At 39.1% G+C, this 21,947-nt stretch overlaps 1 protein-coding gene and 1 pseudogene across 1 annotated transcript; one reads left to right on the top strand and one right to left on the bottom strand.

Moving 5' to 3' along the window:
• Positions 1 to 8,299: 8,299 nt before the first annotated feature.
• LOC148299476 (osmotic avoidance abnormal protein 3-like) lies at positions 8,300 to 8,827 on the bottom strand. Its single transcript, XM_088276042.1, is given in 1 exon segment — positions 8,300 to 8,827. A coding segment is annotated over 1 exon segment (528 nt).
• A 3,798-nt stretch (positions 8,828 to 12,625) lies between these two features.
• Positions 12,626 to 12,979, top strand: LOC148299475 (large ribosomal subunit protein eL34 pseudogene; annotated as a pseudogene).
• The last annotated feature ends 8,968 nt before the right edge of the window (positions 12,980 to 21,947 follow it).

Genomic DNA, 21,947 nt, shown 5'->3' with positions numbered 1-21,947 from the left:
GTAATGCACAACATAATATTTTTTATATAGAGGTCAAGTCCTATGGAAAATATTAGACGTCAAGTCATATATAGAGACGTCAAGTCCTATGGACCAAAAAAAGGACTATTAAAAAACACTATATAACTATGCACTATATGAAGGCTATCTAGTAATACTTATATAGGGTTTTTTGATAGGCCTTTTTTTAGTCAATAGGATTTGACGTCTATATACAGGACTTGACGTCTGATATTGTCAATAGGACTTGACGTCTATATAAAAATATAATATAGGATAATATTATAAAGATAAAGTAGAAAGCTATATTAAATAAAATCGACACAAATAGGTTTCTTTCTTTTGGAAATCAACCAGCACATCATTCACGCATAAAGGGCTTATCCTAAGGTCGATATTTTTCAGGCGGATACTGAAATGGCGACCATTGTTTGAACTTTTTGGTTGGATAATTGAAGAAGAGGACTCCGAGTTCTTAATTTGAACAGGATATTTGCGTTTTATCTATTTTATATTGTAATTACTTTTTTAGTGGCGGCCCCAGGCAGCTCTTGTCGCATTGTGGCTGCCAACATATAGCAATAGATGTATTTCGGAAGTGCTAAGTTGAGTATTTCTGCAGGAACATAACATCATTATCGGGTATCGGTATTAGGCCGTTTACAGTTAACCATGCGAAGATGATGTTCGGATGAAAAGTTGAATTACAAATTAACTAAGTAATGCACAACATAATATTTTTTATATAGAGGTCAAGTCCTATGGAAAATATTAGACGTCAAGTCATATATAGAGACGTCAAGTCCTATGGACCAAAAAAAGGACTATTAAAAAACACTATATAACTATGCACTATATGAAGGCTATCTAGTAATACTTATATAGGGTTTTTTGATAGGCCTTTTTTTAGTCAATAGGATTTGACGTCTATATACAGGACTTGACGTCTGATATTGTCAATAGGACTTGACGTCTATATAAAAATATAATATAGGATAATATTATAAAGATAAAGTAGAAAGCTATATTAAATAAAATCGACACAAATAGGTTTCTTTCTTTTGGAAATCAACCAGCACATCATTCACGCATAAAGGGCTTATCCTAAGGTCGATATTTTTCAGGCGGATACTGAAATGGCGACCATTGTTTGAACTTTTTGGTTGGATAATTGAAGAAGAGGACTCCGAGTTCTTAATTTGAACAGGATATTTGCGTTTTATCTATTTTATATTGTAATTACTTTTTTAGTGGCGGCCCCAGGCAGCTCTTGTCGCATTGTGGCTGCCAACATATAGCATTCCGTACTAGCTCCCCGCTTACTCTTCAATAAAGATAATCTTCATGTGCGAAAGACAGCCAAGAATTGGATTTTGCGGGTTTGTATCGAATTTATAAAATATCTCAGCTTTGACGTCACACTTTTCATAATTGCTCTTCAAAAGGAATAGAATCTGCGCTTATTGACAAGTTTATTCTTGTATATATCTTTCTGTTGGGTAGACCAACCTGAAATTTTCCGGGCGAAAAAGCGAGCCTGGACAAAATTTTTAGAACAAATCGATTAAAAACTTACGATCGATTGTTCCTAAACTCGTTGAGGCATATGTCATCACTGGCTTTTCAATTTTGTGGGGACAGAGTTTGAGGACTCTCCCGATTTTATTCATGCCAACATCATTGAGGTCGTGATCCATAAATCTGCCTTGAAAGGAAGGGATTAAAATGCCAGCAGCTTTCGCATAGGAGTATTGGTCAAGGTTGATGTTCATGTATTTTTGTAAATATTCTTCGTTTGGAAGAAGATTCATCACAACTCTCTTCAACGTTCGTTGAAAATCTTGCGAGTAGTCAAATGTCTTCGTAGTGAGTGTATTCGAATGTTCGTTGATTTACTTTTCATTCGATTCTGGGAAATCCTGGAACCAAAATGAGTTCTGCCATAAAGCCCAATCCTGCAGATGCTGGTTAGCTGAGCAGACTACAACCCGTAGAAACTTTTTAAATTTAATGAGCCAAAGCTTTGTGTGAGAAACTCCATACCCCGTCACTTTGCTTGCCCTTTAAATTACTGTAAAATTCGGATGATGGTTATAATTCTCATGAATGGCGGTTGTCTTTAATTTGGAGTCATTCACCAAGAACAGCTTGAGCTTAGCTTGAAGCAAGTATCGAAATGTTTCATCCTCAAAGCCAAAAGTCGTGATCAGGAGTGTTTCGATGTTCTCTGATATATAGAGAGGCGCCTTCCCTTTAGGCTCATCCTGAAAGAGCGAAAAGAAGTTAATATTGAAAAATGGCTTTGAATCGCGCTTGTCATAGATCATTGTGTTGAGTAGAATTTAATTCTATAAGCGGTTGGCTGAGCTCGCTAATCGTTTTGTCTCTCCAGCCTGAGTTTTACTCTTCGATAACATTTCGATTTCTTAAAGTTAGTTATTGGTTAGCATTCTCTCCGTATTTTGTAGTTACTATTTTCTTCTTCTCACTCTTTCTAAGTGAAGTTAATGAAGCATGCTGTTTTATTTTGAATAAGCTGAGTTTGTCGGAGGTTCATTCTTTTTTTATGATTCGCTCGCTTTGTCTTCCTTCATTATTTCTAATAAGTTTGGCAAATATTATAATTGTATGCAGATTGTAATGATTTGGTTTTTCCTAAATTATTATTGTAATTTCGACAAATTTTGTGTGGAATTTAAACATTTGACTTCAATGAAGGACTTCAAAGTTAAATGAGTCAATTCTATGATTGAAATGAACATTTATGGGCCAACCAGTCAGGAATCGGCATAAAATTAAATAACGTGGCAGCAAGCAAGCATGGCTAATATGATCAATATGATATGATTTATCGATCACTTTTGCTCAACTTGTATGACCTTGTCACACATTTTTTCAATCAGGGCCAAAATATGCTATTCACTTTATTATCTTTTCAATTGGTGCTCTGACATTTCGTCCTTGAATCTCTGCACTAAGTCCCGCATTTTCTTATAGAATTCGGCCTCGTCTTCGGAATATTACTATCTTCGGGCTGCAAGCTTTTATTTTAGTTCCTCACATTTTGTATAGAAGTGCCTTTCGAATTCATTGGTGATGGACTGTTGTGATAGATTGGCTGTTTGGAATGAGTCTGTGATTTGGCTTAAATCATTGTCTAATGCCTCGCTGATGGATTAACCCTCCCTTTACCTTTCATTACATTATTTCTATAGCAGCTCTCTGAGATCGTTGGCTTCTTGGTCGATAAATTTCATTATTCTGGCATCGCTATTTTTTCTATTTTAATTTGATTCTTCAATCGCATGCAAAACCTTCTTGGTTGTGATGTCGATTTGTTATCTGGCAATCGAGTCGGTTTGCTTATAATTATAATTGATTTCTCCTTCAATCTTGCTGAGCTATAGCATAACAGTAATCTTACTAAGGAGGTTACGTCGAAAAGTTGTTCGGACATACTGCTTTTGAATTGCTCTAATTTATTTTAGAGCTGATCGCAAACCGATTCCAGATATTCACATTTCTTTATGGTCTATGCTGGGCTTTTCGGGGAGTTAAACTGGTTTATTTTTTGGGAGAGTACGAAAACTCGCTGGCTAATCGACAGTGACTCTAATGGCTATGACGGATAATTACTTGGCGACTGATGGCATGAATTCATTTATGGAATATGCTGCAATTTATAATTAAAGGCACTCATATTAAAAGATGCCTTGATTTAAGCAACGACAATAAACCCCAAACAACTAATTCCCAAATTCTTTATGTCATGATAACAATTCCTCTCCAGCTTTCAAATCCATGCAAGTACTATGCTATTTATGATCTGCTAAAATGAAACAATTTACAATAATCAAGCATTATCATTTTGGGGATCGGTGACAGAAGTGACTTTATCCACTGTCGATATGGCTTCTTCTTGCTTGATTTACGGACTGACTTCTTGTTTCACTTTCTACTCTATTTTGTAGTCTTGTTATTTATTATTTTATTACGACTAATGCTATACTTTAACGTAATCTTTATTCTATCTGTTCTACGGTTTTTACTCGGGATGATAAGCTTGCATTGTGTTCTATTTTATTGAGATGAACCTGCCCTTTATTCTCTGCCTCGATTTGGCCACATTCTGGCGCTGCTCGTAGCTGATCTTCTTCTCCCAGACCCGCCTGCTTTTTTTAAGGAGGAAACGTTTGAGCTTATCGGCGCGAGTTTATCTATAAAATTTGCCCTCCTTTTTGGGGGGAATGTCGCTTTCTTTGGAGAGGTTCAGATACTCCCCCACTCTGAAGTCATGGAAATCGTGGATTTCGGAGTTCTCCTGGGCTTGGTGTTCGATTTTGGGAGCCTCGAATTTCTGATTGATTGGGTTTCCTGCATACAATTCCTCGGAAAGGAGTTAGTTGAGGCCAATGAACTAGTCGTAGGCGATGCCATTGCTCTCGATGGGGTCGTTTTGGTGATTTGAGAATATATTGTATTGAATTTTGAAGGCAGCAGGGTTTTCGCTACTGTCTGACATGGCCAGCACCTCCGGTATAATAACTTAAATGATTAAGCAACCCGAAATGGTTCGTATCTAAATTAAGAATCACAACATCACTCGCTTATATTTATAACTCCTGCATTTGCAATATCGATCTGACTATAGTTATTGTTATTTGCATACATTATAATTTAATATAGTCTAGGAGAATTATTTATTCATATTATGGTCTTTGGAGATGATCATATCATAGTGATACTATTCAGACTATACAGACTATTCGGACTATTCGGACTATTCAGACTATTCAGATTCAATATCTCTCTATCAACAGCGATTAAAGCAAACCCCATTGCGATAAAAGTAAACGTCACTGCGATAAACGAGCATCACGTTGTAACTGAGATCAACGAAGGTTAGTTAATAGAATCGAAAAGTTCAAAGGAGGATCCATTCATTGATTGACATGAAAGGAACAGTATCTAACTGTTTTGTATGTGAACTATTGCCCTTTTGTTTCATTTTGTTCTGTTTTGTTTAATATTTGCAAGATTCTCTATTTTATAAAGCTTATTGGAAATACTCAGAATTTTAATCAAAGTGTCTGTACAACTAATTCGATAAGATGAAGATGGATGAATCACTCAATATTATAATCCCTACTAACTTACATTATCATGCATGGATCGATAAATTCAATTGTAGTATCGTCCACAGAAGTAAATGCCATTTCCTTATCGGATTAAATTAGTTGACTTCATACTATCGGCCATTTTATTTTAAATTCAATTTAGAAAATGCATCAAGAGTAAGTCCTCAATGAATAGGAACTGGATCAGCTTATGCCTGCACTTACTGAAACTTTTTAGACTGTTTACAATGGCAAATCTACTGATATTTCTTACAATGACACCTATCGAGCAGTCTATCGTCTATGCAGGAAAGGCCTGCATTCGCATATTGTTAAGAGGTTGGCCGAGATCTCTGAAAGACATTTTTAAAGTATCTTCGACTGTCTGGAACCCAACTCAGACATATTGAACTCATTCCGCGATGCAATTCTGAGATGCAACTAAGAAATTAGCAAAATCATGGAAATTTTGTTATATGTGGAGACGAACTACTACCACGAGCGCAAGCAAGAGTATGAGTCCCTCAAAGATATGCTCCACGCTTTATTGTATAAGCAGTTTTCAGCGAATACAGTCCTGACAAACGCTATTTCCAAACAAATTTCATAAACCAGAAAAACAAATGACTCTCCCAAGGCGAAGCTAAACACTACCATTTAAATAATAAATGAATTCGATGGAAAATGTGAGTTTTTTGTGAGCATTTTTGTGAAGGTCTATGAACCTGTGATGGTTCAACACTACAAGAAAGTATCAGAAAGCAATTTCGAAAATCTGACCCAAAAGTAATTCTTCTTGACCTCGCAAAAGCTCATAAATGACTAAAGAGAATGGCTCAAGGCCAATTTCATGACGAAGGCCAATAAAAATGAAATAGCTAAGCTCATGGAGACATTCTATGCGGCAATCGTGACGGAACTCAAAGAAAAGATATACCAAAAGGACCCTGAAAACTTATTCAGGAATAATACGCTCTAATTCTTGGAGCTCCTCAAGGAAAAGGGTGATTCAGCAGAAATCTAGAGCTACAACGACTGGTTCATGCAAGAGATCAAGAAGAAGCTGGAAAGCCTAGATAAAGTAAATAATACCGAGTTCCTCCAAAAATTCCTAGATGCTTACTACGAAGTCAGCCATTCCCTGGGAGAGCTAAAGTAGTTCACCATCAGGTACAAGGCTATATTTTTCTTCGAAGATTGGATCAACGACTAGAAAATAAACCTCCCGAAAAGGATAAACTACTACATCGAAGAATGCATTCACAATAAAGCGAGCATCGAGGCCTGCCTGAAGAATTTCAAGGATCTGTTCAAGTTCCTGAAGGAGAAGGATCTATTTGAGAAGCTCTTCCGAAGCGACAACATCATGAGGCTGGTGTACTGCAACTATGATCACACTCTCGAGAACATGATCATAAAGTAAATGGATAACCAGTGCGGACTCGAATGGCTGGAGAAGATCCATAAAGTGAAGCTTGCAATAAACCTGTTCGAGAACTCCAGTGAGAACAGAATGAATGTGATATGCTTTGAAGATATCATATGCTCACTGGACACAGGCAAGATTATCGCAGAGCTCCCCAAAAGGCTCACTGCAATGGGGAGTTAGTTTGTGGAAAAGTAAAAAAGTAAATCCTCCAAACTGGACAAGATAAAGCTCTTGTTTCATCCTGTGCATGGTACTGCCTTAATCACCATAAACTTCAGCAAGGGCCAGCAGGATGTCAAATTAGATACATGCAGTCTATCTTTACTATTGCATTTGTAAGAACTTGGAAATCAGGCAACCATTCAAATGGTAATCTTAAGATCCCACTATACATTGCAACAGTTGCAGCCAGCTATCAAGTAACTGTAGGAGAACAAAATCATAAAGTTAGAGGGCAATGAGGATACTCCCGCATCGTCGATCAGCCTGTGTGAAGATTTCGTTTGTTCGAACGCTGTGCTCGATTTGACCAAAAAATATAGTGAGCTAAATAAAATCTTTGCAAATACTCAGCAATAGATGTTGCAGCCAGACCGTAAGACAATGGTTTCGGCATTGGTGATAAAATCGATAAAGGGGAGCAAAGTAACGAATGAGTAGGCATTGCTCGATAGTGTGAAGCCGCTCATTGAAGCGAGGGGCTTCTTGTTCAACCGTAAGTTTGTCACCAATGTCATCAAGGATCTCATCGACAGGGATTTTATCAAGGAGCTTGAAAATGGCAATTACCAGTATGTTCCAATCTGATTGATATATCTCTGCAAATATGTGATTGTGCTTGTAATTTAGTCCCGCATTTATTGTTACTGGGAGGTTTATAAATTTTATAGTATTCAATGGAAAATTTATGGCGTATAATATATCGAAACTTCATTAAACTATATTTAGGTAGATTAATGGAGCCTATCTGCAAATCAAGCAAAGGCCCAATTGTCAATCGCTCTACTATTTTTCCTCGCTTGACTAAAAAGCATAAATATAAGATATAAATTTCTGATTATGTTCCATAAAAGCAATCATAAACTTAAAGATAAAATGATCGAGATAAAGATCAGAGTTGTCTTTTTCGATTAAAGAAATTTTTAGAAGTACTTTTCATTGCCACATTCTGCAGACTGCCTAAATGATTGTTTGGGGAATGGCTCATATTTAATTTTTATCTAGCTACTCTTTTTAATTAGGATTCCTTCCCAGTGACATTATTTTACTCTTCACCGCAGGGAAAAGCCAAAGTAGTTCTATCTTTGAAATAGAAATTAGGCAGTTTAAAGCTACTCTCATCTTCCCATCTCCCCAAACTTATGAGATTGCTTAGCTGTTTGGAAGTGAATAGGACACTTAGGACACTTCGATATATCGTGTTTTATTTATGAAGTTACTCATACTGTTCCTCAACTGCTTATCGTTCCTTTTCATGTTAGTTCTCGAGTTGAAATATTTATTTCGATGCATTTTTGTATTTCCTGCGCAATTCTGTGAGCAACTCGCGCATTTCCTTAACTTATTCTTCTAGGTTGGTATAGTTTTTTTACATGTAGGACAGTTTCTGTTCCCTCCTATTTCTTTAGTTAAGCAGTTGCTGCGATAGTTAGCTGGGTGAAATGACTTGCTCTTATAGTTTTTGTATTTTTTTCATCAATTGCTACTTTTGCTGTTCTGCCAATTTGGCCAGTTTCTCATTTTGCTCTTTTAGTTAAGTAATTTGTGTTGAAGGCTCATTTTTCTGCAGCTGTTTGAGCTCTCCTCGAAGCCTATTAATTTCGTTTTCATACTCCAAAAGCAATGCATCTTTGGGGTCTAAATTGATTCTTGGGGCATTAATGATATACTTGGCGCGAGAAGCGTACTTCAAAGTTGAAATGCTCTCGTCAATGTTGGAGAAATGAGAGGATATGGTGGCGACCATCAATGTTTTTGCATTTCCCCCTAAACTATCCTGCAGGAGCCTTGTGAGCTTAGAGTCCCTATAAGGCACAAATGCGCCTTTTCCTTGCACTAAACTGATGATCACTTTGCCTAAAGCCGTGAGAGATAAGTTGATTTTAGTGGCTTCAAGGAATCTCTCCCCTGTCGAGCCTGTTTTTGTTTGTCTTTCTGAGCCTGCTAGATCCACGAGATTGAACTTTGAGCCAACAAGCTTTTATCCCCCCTCGGTATCTTTTTACAGAGATTCGACATAGATGGTAAAAATGGAGTGAGATCGACTCGATTCACTATTCATTTGGGTTTCGGCTTCAATATGAAAATGATTTACCTGTCACTCTGTTCTGGTTGCCCAGTTTTAGGTATTTATTCATTTCTTATTTTGTGGTGATTGCCTTTTTCTTGAGCTCCTTTATGAAGATACCCTGTTCTGGAGATTATCTTAGCTCGAGCTTTTTCTTATCAGCACTGTAGTTCAGGAGATCCCTAATTTCTTAATTATATAGCTCAATGAATGAGCACATCAATAGAAAATCCTTCTTGTTATCAGATTTGGCCTTTTCCAGAATAGTTTCGAAGCATCGCGGAATAATGCCGAGATCATTTTATCGGCCCATCATAGTGAAGGTCTTGCCTGAGCCAGTTTGCCCATAGGCGAATATAGTGCAGTTATATCCTTCTAGCACCTCCTTCACCATTTTCAAGCCCGTTTTGGCATAGATCTCCTACTGGGTGGCGTTGACTGAGAAAACATCGTCGAAGCAGTAGATCTTGTTGGAACGATTGTCATTATTCTTGGTGTCGATTTGGATCTGTTTTTCGTTGAGATCGTAGGTCAGAAAATCTAGTGACTCTGAGTTAGATATGCTTTACTTGAGTTATGCTTGTCTTTCTCGAGGATCGGCTTGACCCTCACAACGACCTTCACGGATTATTCAGACATTTCTATTTTATTTCTATGAATAATATGAATATTTAGAATAGGCCAAGTTTCTCGAATCATCTCCCTTTGATATATCACGGCCATTTATGCAGCTCTGCATTTGCGAGTTCTCTCATTTGTGAAATGCATTTCGAGCGATCAGATGCTCCGAAAATTGAACTCCCGGCGACAAAACAATTGGCCCCACTCTAGGCAGCGATGGAAATGTTTTACAGTGTAATTCCACCATCGACTTGGATATCAATCAGTGGTAGTCGCTATCTGTAGTATTTGACCTTACTCATCATATTTCCCATAAACTTCTGCCCCCCGAAGCCAGGCTCGACTGTCATGATCAGAATCTTATCTAACAAGTTTTGATGAGCCAAATCCACGAGCTCCTCAACTGATTATGTATTCGGCTTAAGACTTACTCCCACACTGATATTGTGTTATTTTATTTTAAGGCAGAGTTCCTTCCTTTATTATTTGGTGGGCACTGCCTCATAGTGGAAAGTGAAGCAGTCTATTTTGGCATGGGACAAGGGCTACAAATACATTGAAGGGTTCGTGACCATCAAGTGGCAATCCAAATGGGCCTATGGGAGCTACTTGCGAAGTGACACGACAACTGGGGGGCCTATTGTGAGATTCGGGACGAAGTGGCTTTATTATTGAAATCTATATACCCGTCCATGATGTCGACGTGCAAAGAGTCTGCTCCGAATTTCAGCACTTATCGGCAGTCTTTTTGGAGATTGGCGAAATCTGCTGATAAAATGGATGGGCCTATGACTGTGCGTACCTTGTTCATGGGCTGATAACTTATGCGAGTCGACAGATAATAATGCGAGTCGGCAAATAACAATGTGAGTCCAGAAATAATAAATATTATTTGATTTAGATATCCGGATTCAAATATTTACAACTCATGGCCAAGAAAATAGTCAAGACCCCAGCGGCAGAGAAGAAAGAAGAAGTGGAAGTCTCCTCGAAAACCCCTAAAATTGCGAAGAAAGGAGGACAGGATCGCAAAAAATAAGAAATCAGTCTATTTTCGGAATCATTCTACGCCAGAGTGACCGCATTCAAGGACTTGTACAAGCAGATCGATGAGGTCGGCAAGGGATAGACATTCAATCTCGAAGAGAAGTTCAAGGAGGTTGGCGAATCACTGTAAAGCAACTCATCCGATGTTCTCAAGAACCATCTAGCCAAGGCCGAATAGTGGGTCAATGGCAAAATCCTGGATCTAAAGAAGTCCATCAAGGCTTTGGAGGCAGATGAGAACTCAGTACGGAAGCTGTTCGAGAACACCACTGTTTTAAGCAGTGAAGAAATCACCAGCAGCTTGGCAGCCCTCCGAGGCAAAATCTCGGAGAAGCAGAACTCACTCAAGGAATTTTAATAACTTTCTCAAAAATCCAAAGATGTCTACGCCTGATCTCTATTCAAACATTCGCAATGTGCCAGCTGAACCAGCATACGAATCTAAAATAAATATGGATCGTATAAACTGAATTCTGGATAGCTCACACAGCTGAAATTCGATTGAAATTTTATATATAAATTGGAGGGTACTAATTTTGATTGGCTCGATTAACAAGGATAAATTTAACATGAGAGACCTGGACAATTCCCTGCAGATCAATTTCTCCCGTTTTAACTCAATTCAATGGAACCAACTCCATGAATAGTTCTCACAGGATGTCTCCCACCTGAACCGGCCCAAGGAGAACACAAACTCCTTCAATATGATGATGCCGAGTGAACCTCCCAGGCCCGGAAACAACAACATATATTCTTGTATCGAAATCGAGGAGTCCGTGAATTCCGAAATCAAGGAAATGCCTTATGCTGGTGGCGCTGAAACTGAAAACAAAATGATCAAACATGTGAATTCGAAACAGTATTTTCGAATGATGAAAAGAAGGATCAAGAAAACGATGGACAAGTTCATGAAGGGAGGCCTGGAGCTGGACAAATACGACAAGAAAAAATACCTGCATGAGTCTCGGCATAAACACGCCCTGAAAAGGGCGCGGGGGACTGATGGAAAATTTCTAGCAAGTAACTAATTTCATTATACAGCTCGGCCTCTAGAGGAAAGGTTCAGAGAGAAGAAGAAGAGAGGACGCAAGCCTAAATCCGCGGTTGTAGATGCTAAAATTTTAATCCAATCTCCGACGAAGAATGAGTATACGCCCGTAAAAGATAGTGTTTGATGATATTCATAGTCGAGTTTTTATCTTAGTTGCCATCGGTTTCTAAAATCTGCAATTATGGCAGCCACTCTATCACTCTATCACTCTATCACCCGCATCGCAGTTACTCGCATATAATTACACATCGATATATTATTCAAGTCTTATATATGAATATACATATAAATGTATATAGAGTGTAGCAATGTATAATGCATGTTGAAACTGATATCCACGATATCGCATTGCAAATATGCAGTATATATTTATATATAGATGCAACAGAATACAATTACAGATATCATCGATCCAAATAACAAAACAGAAAAAGAACAAACTTACACTTCTTTCACAGTTTATTCTCATTTATCACTCAGATCTTTGTGGCGACGGCTTAGCTATATTTGGTGGGCTAACTGAAATTACTAGATTACTATTTTTATGGCTCTTACTCAAACTCATTAGAAACTCATAAGTCTTTGCCGATTGTATCTTCAATTGCTATATCACAAGGAATTCACTTTATATAGTGAGTTGTTGTTCTTTGCGGCTCCTTTCTTTATGGGATTGCGAGTTGGTGACCAGTTGTTTTAGGATTTCTCTTCAGTGCATACATAATTTATAGTTGCTTTAAATACTCAACAACTCAGACATTTGCAAATAGCATTGGCTCTTCTGGTTTGCTGTACATGCAATTAATGTAGCTTCAACTTTAAATACTATAGAGCATATTCTTGCTGGATGATAGCGACTTATCCGTTCATTCATTCCTCTTGCTCGTTGATAAGATTAGTTTTCGATGCGGCCAATTGCATATGGAAGAGAAAGCCTGCTGAATGCTGTCGGTCATCGTGGATTTGGTCAGTGTATGCATAATTGGATGGTTGTGTATGCGACTTTATGAATATATGCAGATTTAATGGATATTATTTATTATAATAATTATCACCACATACTTGAGAGGAGCAGAATGGTTCAGAGAGTTACCTATCGTCGACGATTGAGCTATAACACCCCATCCAACAAAGTCCGTAAAGTCAGAACTCCAGGATCTAAAGTTGTCGTCCAGTATGTCACTAAGCGAGCCCACGGACCCAGAGCTCCACATGACAGCTGCGACTGTGGCAAGAGGATCAATGGTATTGCCCAACTCAGGCCCTATACCTATAAGAAATTATCCAAAAGACAAAAGACAGTTTCTAGACCATACGGCGGAGTCCTCTGTGCAGGATGCGTGAAGGCCAGAATCATCAGAGCCTTCCTCACCGAGGAAATCAAAACCATTAAGAAGATTAAGAGAACAGCCGTCGCCAGGAAGAAATGATTGAATGTCCATTATTTAAACTGTGCTCTATCGAATTTATATTTAGTGCGTGTCTTTCCCCACTCACTCATATATGCGTATGTTTCTGCCGTGTGTATGCCTATTGTGCCTAGATATGTGTCTATATCTATATGTGTGCCTAGATATCAATATGTATGTGTATAGTATCGTAAAAGATGTAATAATGCTAGTTTATGTGCATATATGAATTAAATGAGTCTCTAGGTTAATTGGAAAATAGACAGCCTGTGCACTGTTCTCGATCTAATCATTTGCAGACGGAGCAGACAGGTATTTGCCAAGTTTGTACTCTATTAAAGTGACACTCCTTCCTCGAGGAGCAGAGTGCGGCACTACGATTTAGAATGCGAAGGGGCAGAGATTCTGATGGGAGTTCTACTCACTAAAATGAAGGCAATTCAGTATAAGACATTCGATAAGTTAAAAAGCTATCGGTCCTCGAATATCTAACAAGTTCAAAACTGGCAGCCGGAGTTCGAAGCAATAGAAGATATAGAAAGTATGGGCAGTATATAAAATATGGAAAGTGTGGGGAGTGTATAGAATATTGAAAGCAAGGGGAGCATATAGAACATAAGAAATACCCATAAATATAGGCACCCCATCAGAATCCCACTCAACCTCAACAACAATCACTTGAACATCTCCCCCAGTTCAGGTCTATAATATACCATAATGAATAACCTACAAACATACCTCAGCGAGAAATCGGAAAACAGCAAGAGGTCGAGCCATAACTAAATCCTATAGTACTGCATGTCAGAGATCAATGGCTTCAAAAACATCATCATGGGCAGCAAAGCATGTCCCAGCACCCTGCCCTCTGATAACCTCTCAGAGAACAACAGTGTCTACAACAAGAGAATACAGATACTGCGTAAAATTGGCGATTTAGAGAGTGGCATTGCAGATCTCAAATCTAGGTAGAGTTATTCTGGGATACCTATGGCGCATGAGACGTATTCGAAGAGGTCACATCAGGAAAACTTCATGAATTCTTACACCTGCGGCAGAGTAGCTGGGAAGCAAAATTTTCCCGATTTCCACTCGAATATGCGAAATGTTAGCCAACTAGGCTATGGTTTTTAGGGTGCTCTGAGATGCAATAGGAATAGCGAGCGCATTCAGTATGGGAGAAACAGACAAATGCATATGTGATATGTATTCTGCAGCATGTGATATGTATTATACCGATTGTATTCACTGACTAATCCTATCACTTTTTTTTTATTAATTTTTTCAGTAAAATGATATCTCCCAATGCTTTGATTTTCATTTAAGTAATGTTTTAATTCGTGAGAAGGTCAAAAGTTTCTTACCTTATATTGTGCTGGCGTAATATGTTAACGCTTTCATTAGTTAATCCCCTTGCATACATGGCCTGACAAAACTCCAGATCATCGTTCTTCAACAAAAATGACGATTATTTTTCTATCTGCTCATAAGCCGAGCGAGCATTTAAGATCGTCATGGCTTTTTAATTAAAGTGATAGCAGTTTTTTTTCCAATCAGGTGGAAAATCAGTAAGAATTTCATTGTCAATAACAGTCATTCCTTTGAGAAGATTAGCATACTCGGCAAGAAAAATCATCTTATTTCGAATTAAATTGGTGGCGTGGCTAAATGCCTGCTTATGAGCATCCAAGAATATTGTAATCAGAGAAGTATTATAATCATTGTGCTGCACTTATTTATTCTGGCTTTTGTTAAACTTAATGGAGACTGTATTGCACCTTAGAATCATCTCGTAAAGCTCGCATGCACTATTCTTTTTCATATCTTTGTAAAAGGTCTTAAATTTCTCCTTCTCGATATCCATAAACATTATAGACCATTTTGAGCGCAAATAATATCAATCAATCAATCATTCAATCAACCAATATATTCTCTGTATGTATCGTAAATTTTATATGAAATCTGATAGGCAATGAGATAATGGCATCGTCCAATAAGGGGTTGGGGTTGGGGTTGGGGTTGGGGTTGGGGTTGGGGTTGGGGTTGGGGTTGGGGTTGGGGTTGGGGTTGGGGTTGGGGTTGGGGTTGGGTTGGACACAGCCCCTCACATCCTACTACGCATTCAGCCTACGCCACCCCCACTCTCCAACAACTCCTTTCCCCAAAATCTACCCCTCATCCAACATTGCCACCATACTCAGCGAACATGCCAATAGCCCAAAATAGTACAAATAGGCCTACACCGCATAACTCAGCGATGACATAATCATCGAAATACCCCTCGCAACCGACGAATAAACAAAGAGCAGTGAGCTACACCTTTATCTGATGAGATATGAAAACAATATGCTGAGACATGTCTACCAGTGTGTGGATATCTATAAATAGTTCAGTAGTGAACTAGCAACCAGTGCCAACAATGATAACCTGCTGAAGAAAGTCATTAAAAAGAAACAGCAGACCAAACATAACTAAATACTCACCTACCAACTCTATATTCTCCACGAGCATTAGTTCCACATCGGCAACACGCCCATCAAAGAAATACTGCAGCATTACCTGCTTGTCACAAACATGAAGGCAAGCAACAATGCCATTGTCTCCCATAGTAACGACAGCAACAAACTGCGCCGGGCGGAAAGAGTTTCCCATGAGAACTATCTGAGCATCGGTAGCAACACCTCCGGCCTCTACACCAATAAAGCCCATAAATAAAGGAAGCAGTATATAGTCAACAGTACCAGTAGTGCCAGCACGGGGAGCATCAGCAATTATGTGATCGCATTGAAAGTGCCAACTGTGATTGACTTCAAGATATGGGACAATTTGAGTAATGGCAACATTAGTGATAAGCTGAGTGTCATGTGCAAATCGGAGGGCTATAACACGGATGCCATCGGAGCCGGCCAGACAGTCTAGCTCTCAGGCACCAAAGACACCACCATCACACTGCAGTACCAATGGGGCACCAATCTGGTAGACACCAAGAACCTAAACTTACTGTTGGCTGAGGCGCATTAACTGCTGATTTATGATGTGGAGATCAAGTTCGAGAACTATAATGAGTATGGCAACTGCAAGGTTAAGATCATCTATGCTAACAAGGCATTCGAACTGACCAACCACAGTGCTCAAGCTAACAGTGGTAACAGCAGCAACAATCCAAGCAATGGCCCAGAGTTTAATACTCCGAAGCCGACCAAAATCCGTAAATTCGTCCACTTCATCATCAAATCGCAGGACTAGGAGATCATTGTCGCAGTCGAAAAGAACCTGAAGGTCATTGCTCAGAGCAGGTTCTACACTGATTAAGTTACATCCCACCAGGTCAACAATGTCAAGCGAAAGCTGCTCGACATATACAGGAACAAAGCAATCGGCTACATTAAGTTCAAATGCGAAAAAGCCAAGAATTTGAGTCTGCCTGCAAACAATAAGTTCTGGAGGGAGAGCAATAAGAAGAAGTATAGTTCCGGAAATGTGATACTCCTCTCAATCACCCAAATTTCAGCCAACTATGCCCTTGATGAGCCCATCGAAGTCATCATCAAGACTGACGCATAGGAGAGGGTTGTGTCTGAAGTCCCTAACTTCGAATACTTCAACAGTGAAAGCAAAATAGATTGTGAGTCCGTTGTCGCATCCGTGAAAGGTGACGAGAGTGTCTATATGCTCGTGAAGAATAAGGCTGACAACACTCAGAGCAATGGCAACGGAAGTAAAAACAGTGACTTCATTGGCATTACACTGCTGAACTTTAACGATCTGCTGATGGGAGAGAACCCTGTTGAGCTGGCTTTCTTCAAGAATCAGACTAAAACTGTGACCATAAATTGCCTTATCAATAAGGTAGCTTTCTATCCCTTCGTGAAATCTGTTTTCCAGCCGTAAATGCTTTTATCCACAGAGCTGAAGACTGTGACAATTGCCTTGTTCCTCAAAAAGATAGTGTTAACTCCTTATTTTTACACTTTCGAATACACAAAAAAATCAGAGATCTACTGCATCATCGAGGTGAACAAGCAAAAGAAGGTGCTCATCTTAGAGCCATCCCTCCACGACGAGCTGGAAATGGAGACTTCCTCGAGCAGCGATAGTCTCAACTTCATCATCGAATAGTCCGAATATCTCAAAATCAGAGTCACCATTCTTATGGCGGATCTCGGACAGGACCAGTAAGTGTATGGCATCGCCATCATAAAGGTGAGAGTGGCTGATTTCATCGAGCCAAGCAGCAGCCTCGAGGAGAAGAGACTCTATGCGGGCAAGACACTGAATTTCAATAAGGTTGCGATCAGTAACGAATACAGCGTTGAAGTTGGCAAACTCAACCTCGAAGTATTCGAGGGAGCTATGGAGAACAGCCACCTCAAAGATACGCGTGATGTCCTTAACAGTAGGCCGAGACAAGAGAGCAGTTTCCGCGGATCAAGTGACACAAACCCCAAAAAGGACATCAAGTATATTCAGGAACAGTTAGCAAAAGTAACAAACCAGATCCAGGCAATATAGATACCAGAGGAAGGTCAATACCAGCAGCAATACTTCAGTGGCAACAAGAGCAGCCTCACAAACCAAAGTCTAGAAATGAAGAGAATATAAAAGGAGAAAAAGGTTAATGCAAAAAATTTCCATTTGCCTGCGATCAAAGAGGCTGTTAAGCCCCATCGGAAGAAAGATAATTTCGAGTAGATGATGAGCATTATGCAAGTGCGCAAGAGAGGTGCAAGAGGGCTATACGAGGATAATAATTCTGTTATAGGCTCATACAATAATGGGAATAAAAATAAGCTCGCTATCAACAATAATCCGAACACGCGAGGCCATGCAAACTCCCTAACCGAAAGAGGGAATCAAAGGTACCACACAAATAACGAACGCACTCAGAACAAAAGCATAAATGCAGTAAATGACCTCTAATTGCAAAAGATAGAGCGATAGAACCCAAATCTCAGTCGAAACCTCTAAATAATATTCCCGAAGAAATAACGCAAGTAAAGGATCAAGCAGGAAATCGATGAATATGAATAGAAACTGAAAGGGCTGAAAAGTGTCCTTCAATAAATAACTCAAGATATTGGCGAAATTGAGCCGACAATCAACGGAGATTTCACCAACCAGCCATTGGGGGATGATTTCGATGCCATTCCTTCTATCAATAGTGTCCACAAAAAGGGAAACCCATTCAAAGGATAAACTTTCTTACAGAAGAGCAGTCCCATGAGAAACAGCCCCATGAGAAACAGCCCCTTAAGAAACAGCCCCTTAAGAAACAGTAGCCCCCTGAGAAACAACATAAACCCGAATAGCATATAATGGGAGGATAATTAGTTTGCGACTTATAATTGAACATTGATAACATAAGTAAACAGTTTTTCCATCTTCCGAACTATCATCGCATTTACATATCTTCTCATCAAAGTAGCATAAATAACATTCAATTCTCTTGATAGTGTTAAGTTTTATTGATCATTCGGGGACTCGGTTGCGAATTCGTTCTACTTCCCCTAATGAAAAATTGCGAGGGGCCATCATTCTATCTTGATGCAAGAGCTACCAAGGCACTGACTCGAAGTATGGGTGATCTTGGAGATATTGGATTGTGAACTTTTCCTCCCTTTCTTCACGGCTCGCGTTGAAGATGCTCTCGATGAGCTCCTTGAGTTTGGGGTCAATGCCAGGCTCAGAGATACTAATTTTCTTCCTTTTCCTGACCAGGTTGGAGAGCCTGATAAATTTCTCATCCTCATCACAATCGTTCATGCCTTCGAATTAGAATGGCAGCTTGTTTAATGAGAGTTCGTATGCAATAGTGGCAAATGCCCAAATATCAGCTTATTTGCCATACTTTTGTTCGAATCTTTCAGGCGAAAAATATTAATATGTTCCAATTATCGAGGACGTCCTTATGTTCGGGGACAAAAATTTTGAACATCCAAAGTCAATTAACTTCAAAGAGCCCTAAAATCATGAATGGCTTACATTAGCGAGGATCATCACGTTTTCTGGTTTGATATCCCTGTGGATGACGGACAGCTTTAGATGGAGTTCACGGATGGCAGAGAGCACCGAAGCTAAGTAGAAGTTTACTTGCTGCGGAGATATCGGAATTTATTGCTGCTTCATCAGATCCTCGAGGCTGAAGCCATAAAATAGTTATGTGATAATATATACTTTTCCTTAGTGCTCAAAGACAGCGTAGGTCCGAGGCAAGTACTTCAGGTTTTATTATTTCCGCAGCCTGAGACAAATTTGCTTTTAATTTTCTACTAACGCCCTGATTTCGATGACGAAACTCTCGTCGAAGTTCATAAAGTCCAAGATTTTTATCGCAACTTCAATCTGGGATGGCCGAAAATAGGCTTTGTACACATCCCCAAACGAGCCCAAACCGAGTAATTCTCTGAATTCATAGTTAACAAGGTCATTGAAGTTCAAGTCAGGTTTATGGGAGGATTTGCATAAACTGTAGTGTTCAGAAACGGTCTTTTGAGACCTGATCTGTGGCACATTTTATGAAACCTTGGTAATCAGGCGAAGCGTTTTTTGCGAGAAATCGTCATTGGGCCTGAACTACTCATAAGATGAGGGGGAGTAGAGTTCCTGTGTAGAACTGGCAATGGTGCTAGATGAGTCCTTTTTGGCAAATTCTGGCTGCTCCTCATTCGCAGCATTGTCACGTAAATATAGCTTTTCAGTCTCTAAACAATAAATCGAAAAGCTTGTTGCGGCTACTTAATGAAATGGCCGAGTGCATTCGAGCTTATCGTCCATATTGGGTGCTGAACCGTTAAAATAATACATTTGCGTTATTTTATAGATCCATTTAACCTACTGCTGTTTTTTGAATATTCAGTAACTATTGCCAATTCAATTTCAATCAAATGAAAATCATGAACATGAAAGATAACTGCCTTAATTTACATTTACAAATCGATTTCAACAATTAGAGATGTCTTTCCCGTCAGCAATTCATTCAATTCAAAAGATTATATCGCATTCACTATAAAAGAGCACTTTCTTCGATAAATAAAATAAAACTAAAGTTTACATAAATATTTGCGCAATGGTCTTCGATTTATAGATTAACGTTTTCATGCTGGTTATTCATGAGATGGTGAGCTAACTTGAAAAACAATTGAGTTTAATTTAATAGTATGAAAATAAGAAGAAGCAACTTTAATGATGAAGCAGTTTCATTATAAGGACTCAAAAGTTTAAAATAAAATAGGCTTCAATGGCTCAATACTTGTTTTTAGGGTTTAGAATGAAATTTATCAGTGTCAGTAAGATTTGCAGATTGCAATTGATTATTAAGCAAATTAAATTATTTTTGTTATGAGATTATATTGATTTGATTGGACTCTGTGATGCGATACTGATTATTTATTATATTTTATGATAATATATATTATATATTATAGTATTGTGTCGTCGACATTATGAGAATCTATGCTGCCCTGCTCGTTGTTATATTTTATTAAATTTTATTCTAGGGATCTATACCTAATATAACATAAGCAGATGTTCTCAAACCTTTGTGGAATGATCAGTAATGCCCCCAAGCCAGGCACATTCGCATATGAAGTTTTTAAGAAAGTCCCCAACATGCCACTCGGGGGCTTAGCCAATTTCATAGCAAATGGTGGAAACCTTACTAATTTTTTAAACAATTTCGGTAATATTTAGGGAATTGCCAAGAATATCGGCACTATCAGCAACATTGGAGGGTTCGGCGACAAAGGTGGCTTTGGAAACATCGCCAACAACATTGGAAATATCGGCAAGATGATCGGTGGAGGAGGAAGCGGCGGAAATGGGACGAATATGCAAGGGCTTGCCGATATATTCAGCCAATTCGCAAACAATGTTCCTAAGGAAAGTATCAAGGGCACTGACGCAAACCTCAAGAAGCTCATAATGACCGAAGGAGATACCGGAGTCATCAAAAAGATACTGAAGTCTAACTACCCCCAGCTCATAGCGAAACATTAAAAAGAAGGAGGCAAATGGACTGATCCAGACTTCCCGCCCGACCAGGCCTCAATTGGCAAGATCGACAACCTGCCAGTGAAAGCAACATGGAGACGCATTCCATAAGTCATCAAAAATGCTGAATTCGTCAGTGGTATGATCGAACCCTCAGATGTCATTCAGGGCAGCATCGGAGATTGCTACTTCTTGAGCGCAATTTCTGCTTTGGCTGAGAATGATTTTCGCATTAAGAATCTCTTCCCCGATTTAAAGATGAACCCCCACGGCATTTATATGGTGAGAATTCTATTCAGGGGAGTGCTCAAAGAGGTAGTTGTCGATGATTATATTCCTGTCACTCCGCAGAATACTCCTCTTTTCGCGAAGCCAGCAGGAGGCAGATAAATTTGGGTGATGATTCTCGAAAAAGCATGGGCTAAATTGCACGGCTCATACAACGCAATCGTAGGGGGATTGCCTAATTAAGTATTGCACGCATTTTCGGGGGCTCCAACATTCTATCATAGCATGTCCACAGATAAATAAAAACAAGAAGCGCTTTGGCAAAAAATGATAAATTCTTACAGAAAAGGTAGCGTACTTTGTTGCGGAACGAAGCCTGATGCTTCGGTTGAAAAATCAGGCCTGGTTCTAGGACATGCCTACACAATCGTAATTGTTTGATAAGTTTAGTTAGGGATTTATGACAACCCACACAAACTGCTGAAGTTGAGGAACCCCTGGGGCAAGAAGTAGTGGAATGGCAGGGCATCTGAGCAAGACACTCAGTTCTGGGCCAAAATGCCTCCAGCCGCCAAACAAGAGATGAACGTCAAGCAGGAGAATGATGGCATATTCTTCATGCTCTGGGAAGACTTCGTCAACTACTTCGGCATGGTCGATATTTGCAAAATAAATGACAATGCCAATTTCATCAGCGATGAGCAGGAGTTCACCAGTAAAAATGGGCAAATGTTCTAGTTTGAAACATCCGGAGGCGTATCGACGGTGGGAATAT

The sequence above is a fragment of the Brachycentrus maculatus genome, unplaced genomic scaffold (genome assembly GCF_059751285.1).
Source record: "Brachycentrus maculatus isolate JH-2025_06_01 unplaced genomic scaffold, ASM5975128v1 h1tg001126l, whole genome shotgun sequence".
Taxonomy (NCBI): domain Eukaryota; kingdom Metazoa; phylum Arthropoda; class Insecta; order Trichoptera; family Brachycentridae; genus Brachycentrus; species Brachycentrus maculatus.
This window is presented reverse-complemented; position numbering and strand designations above follow the sequence as displayed.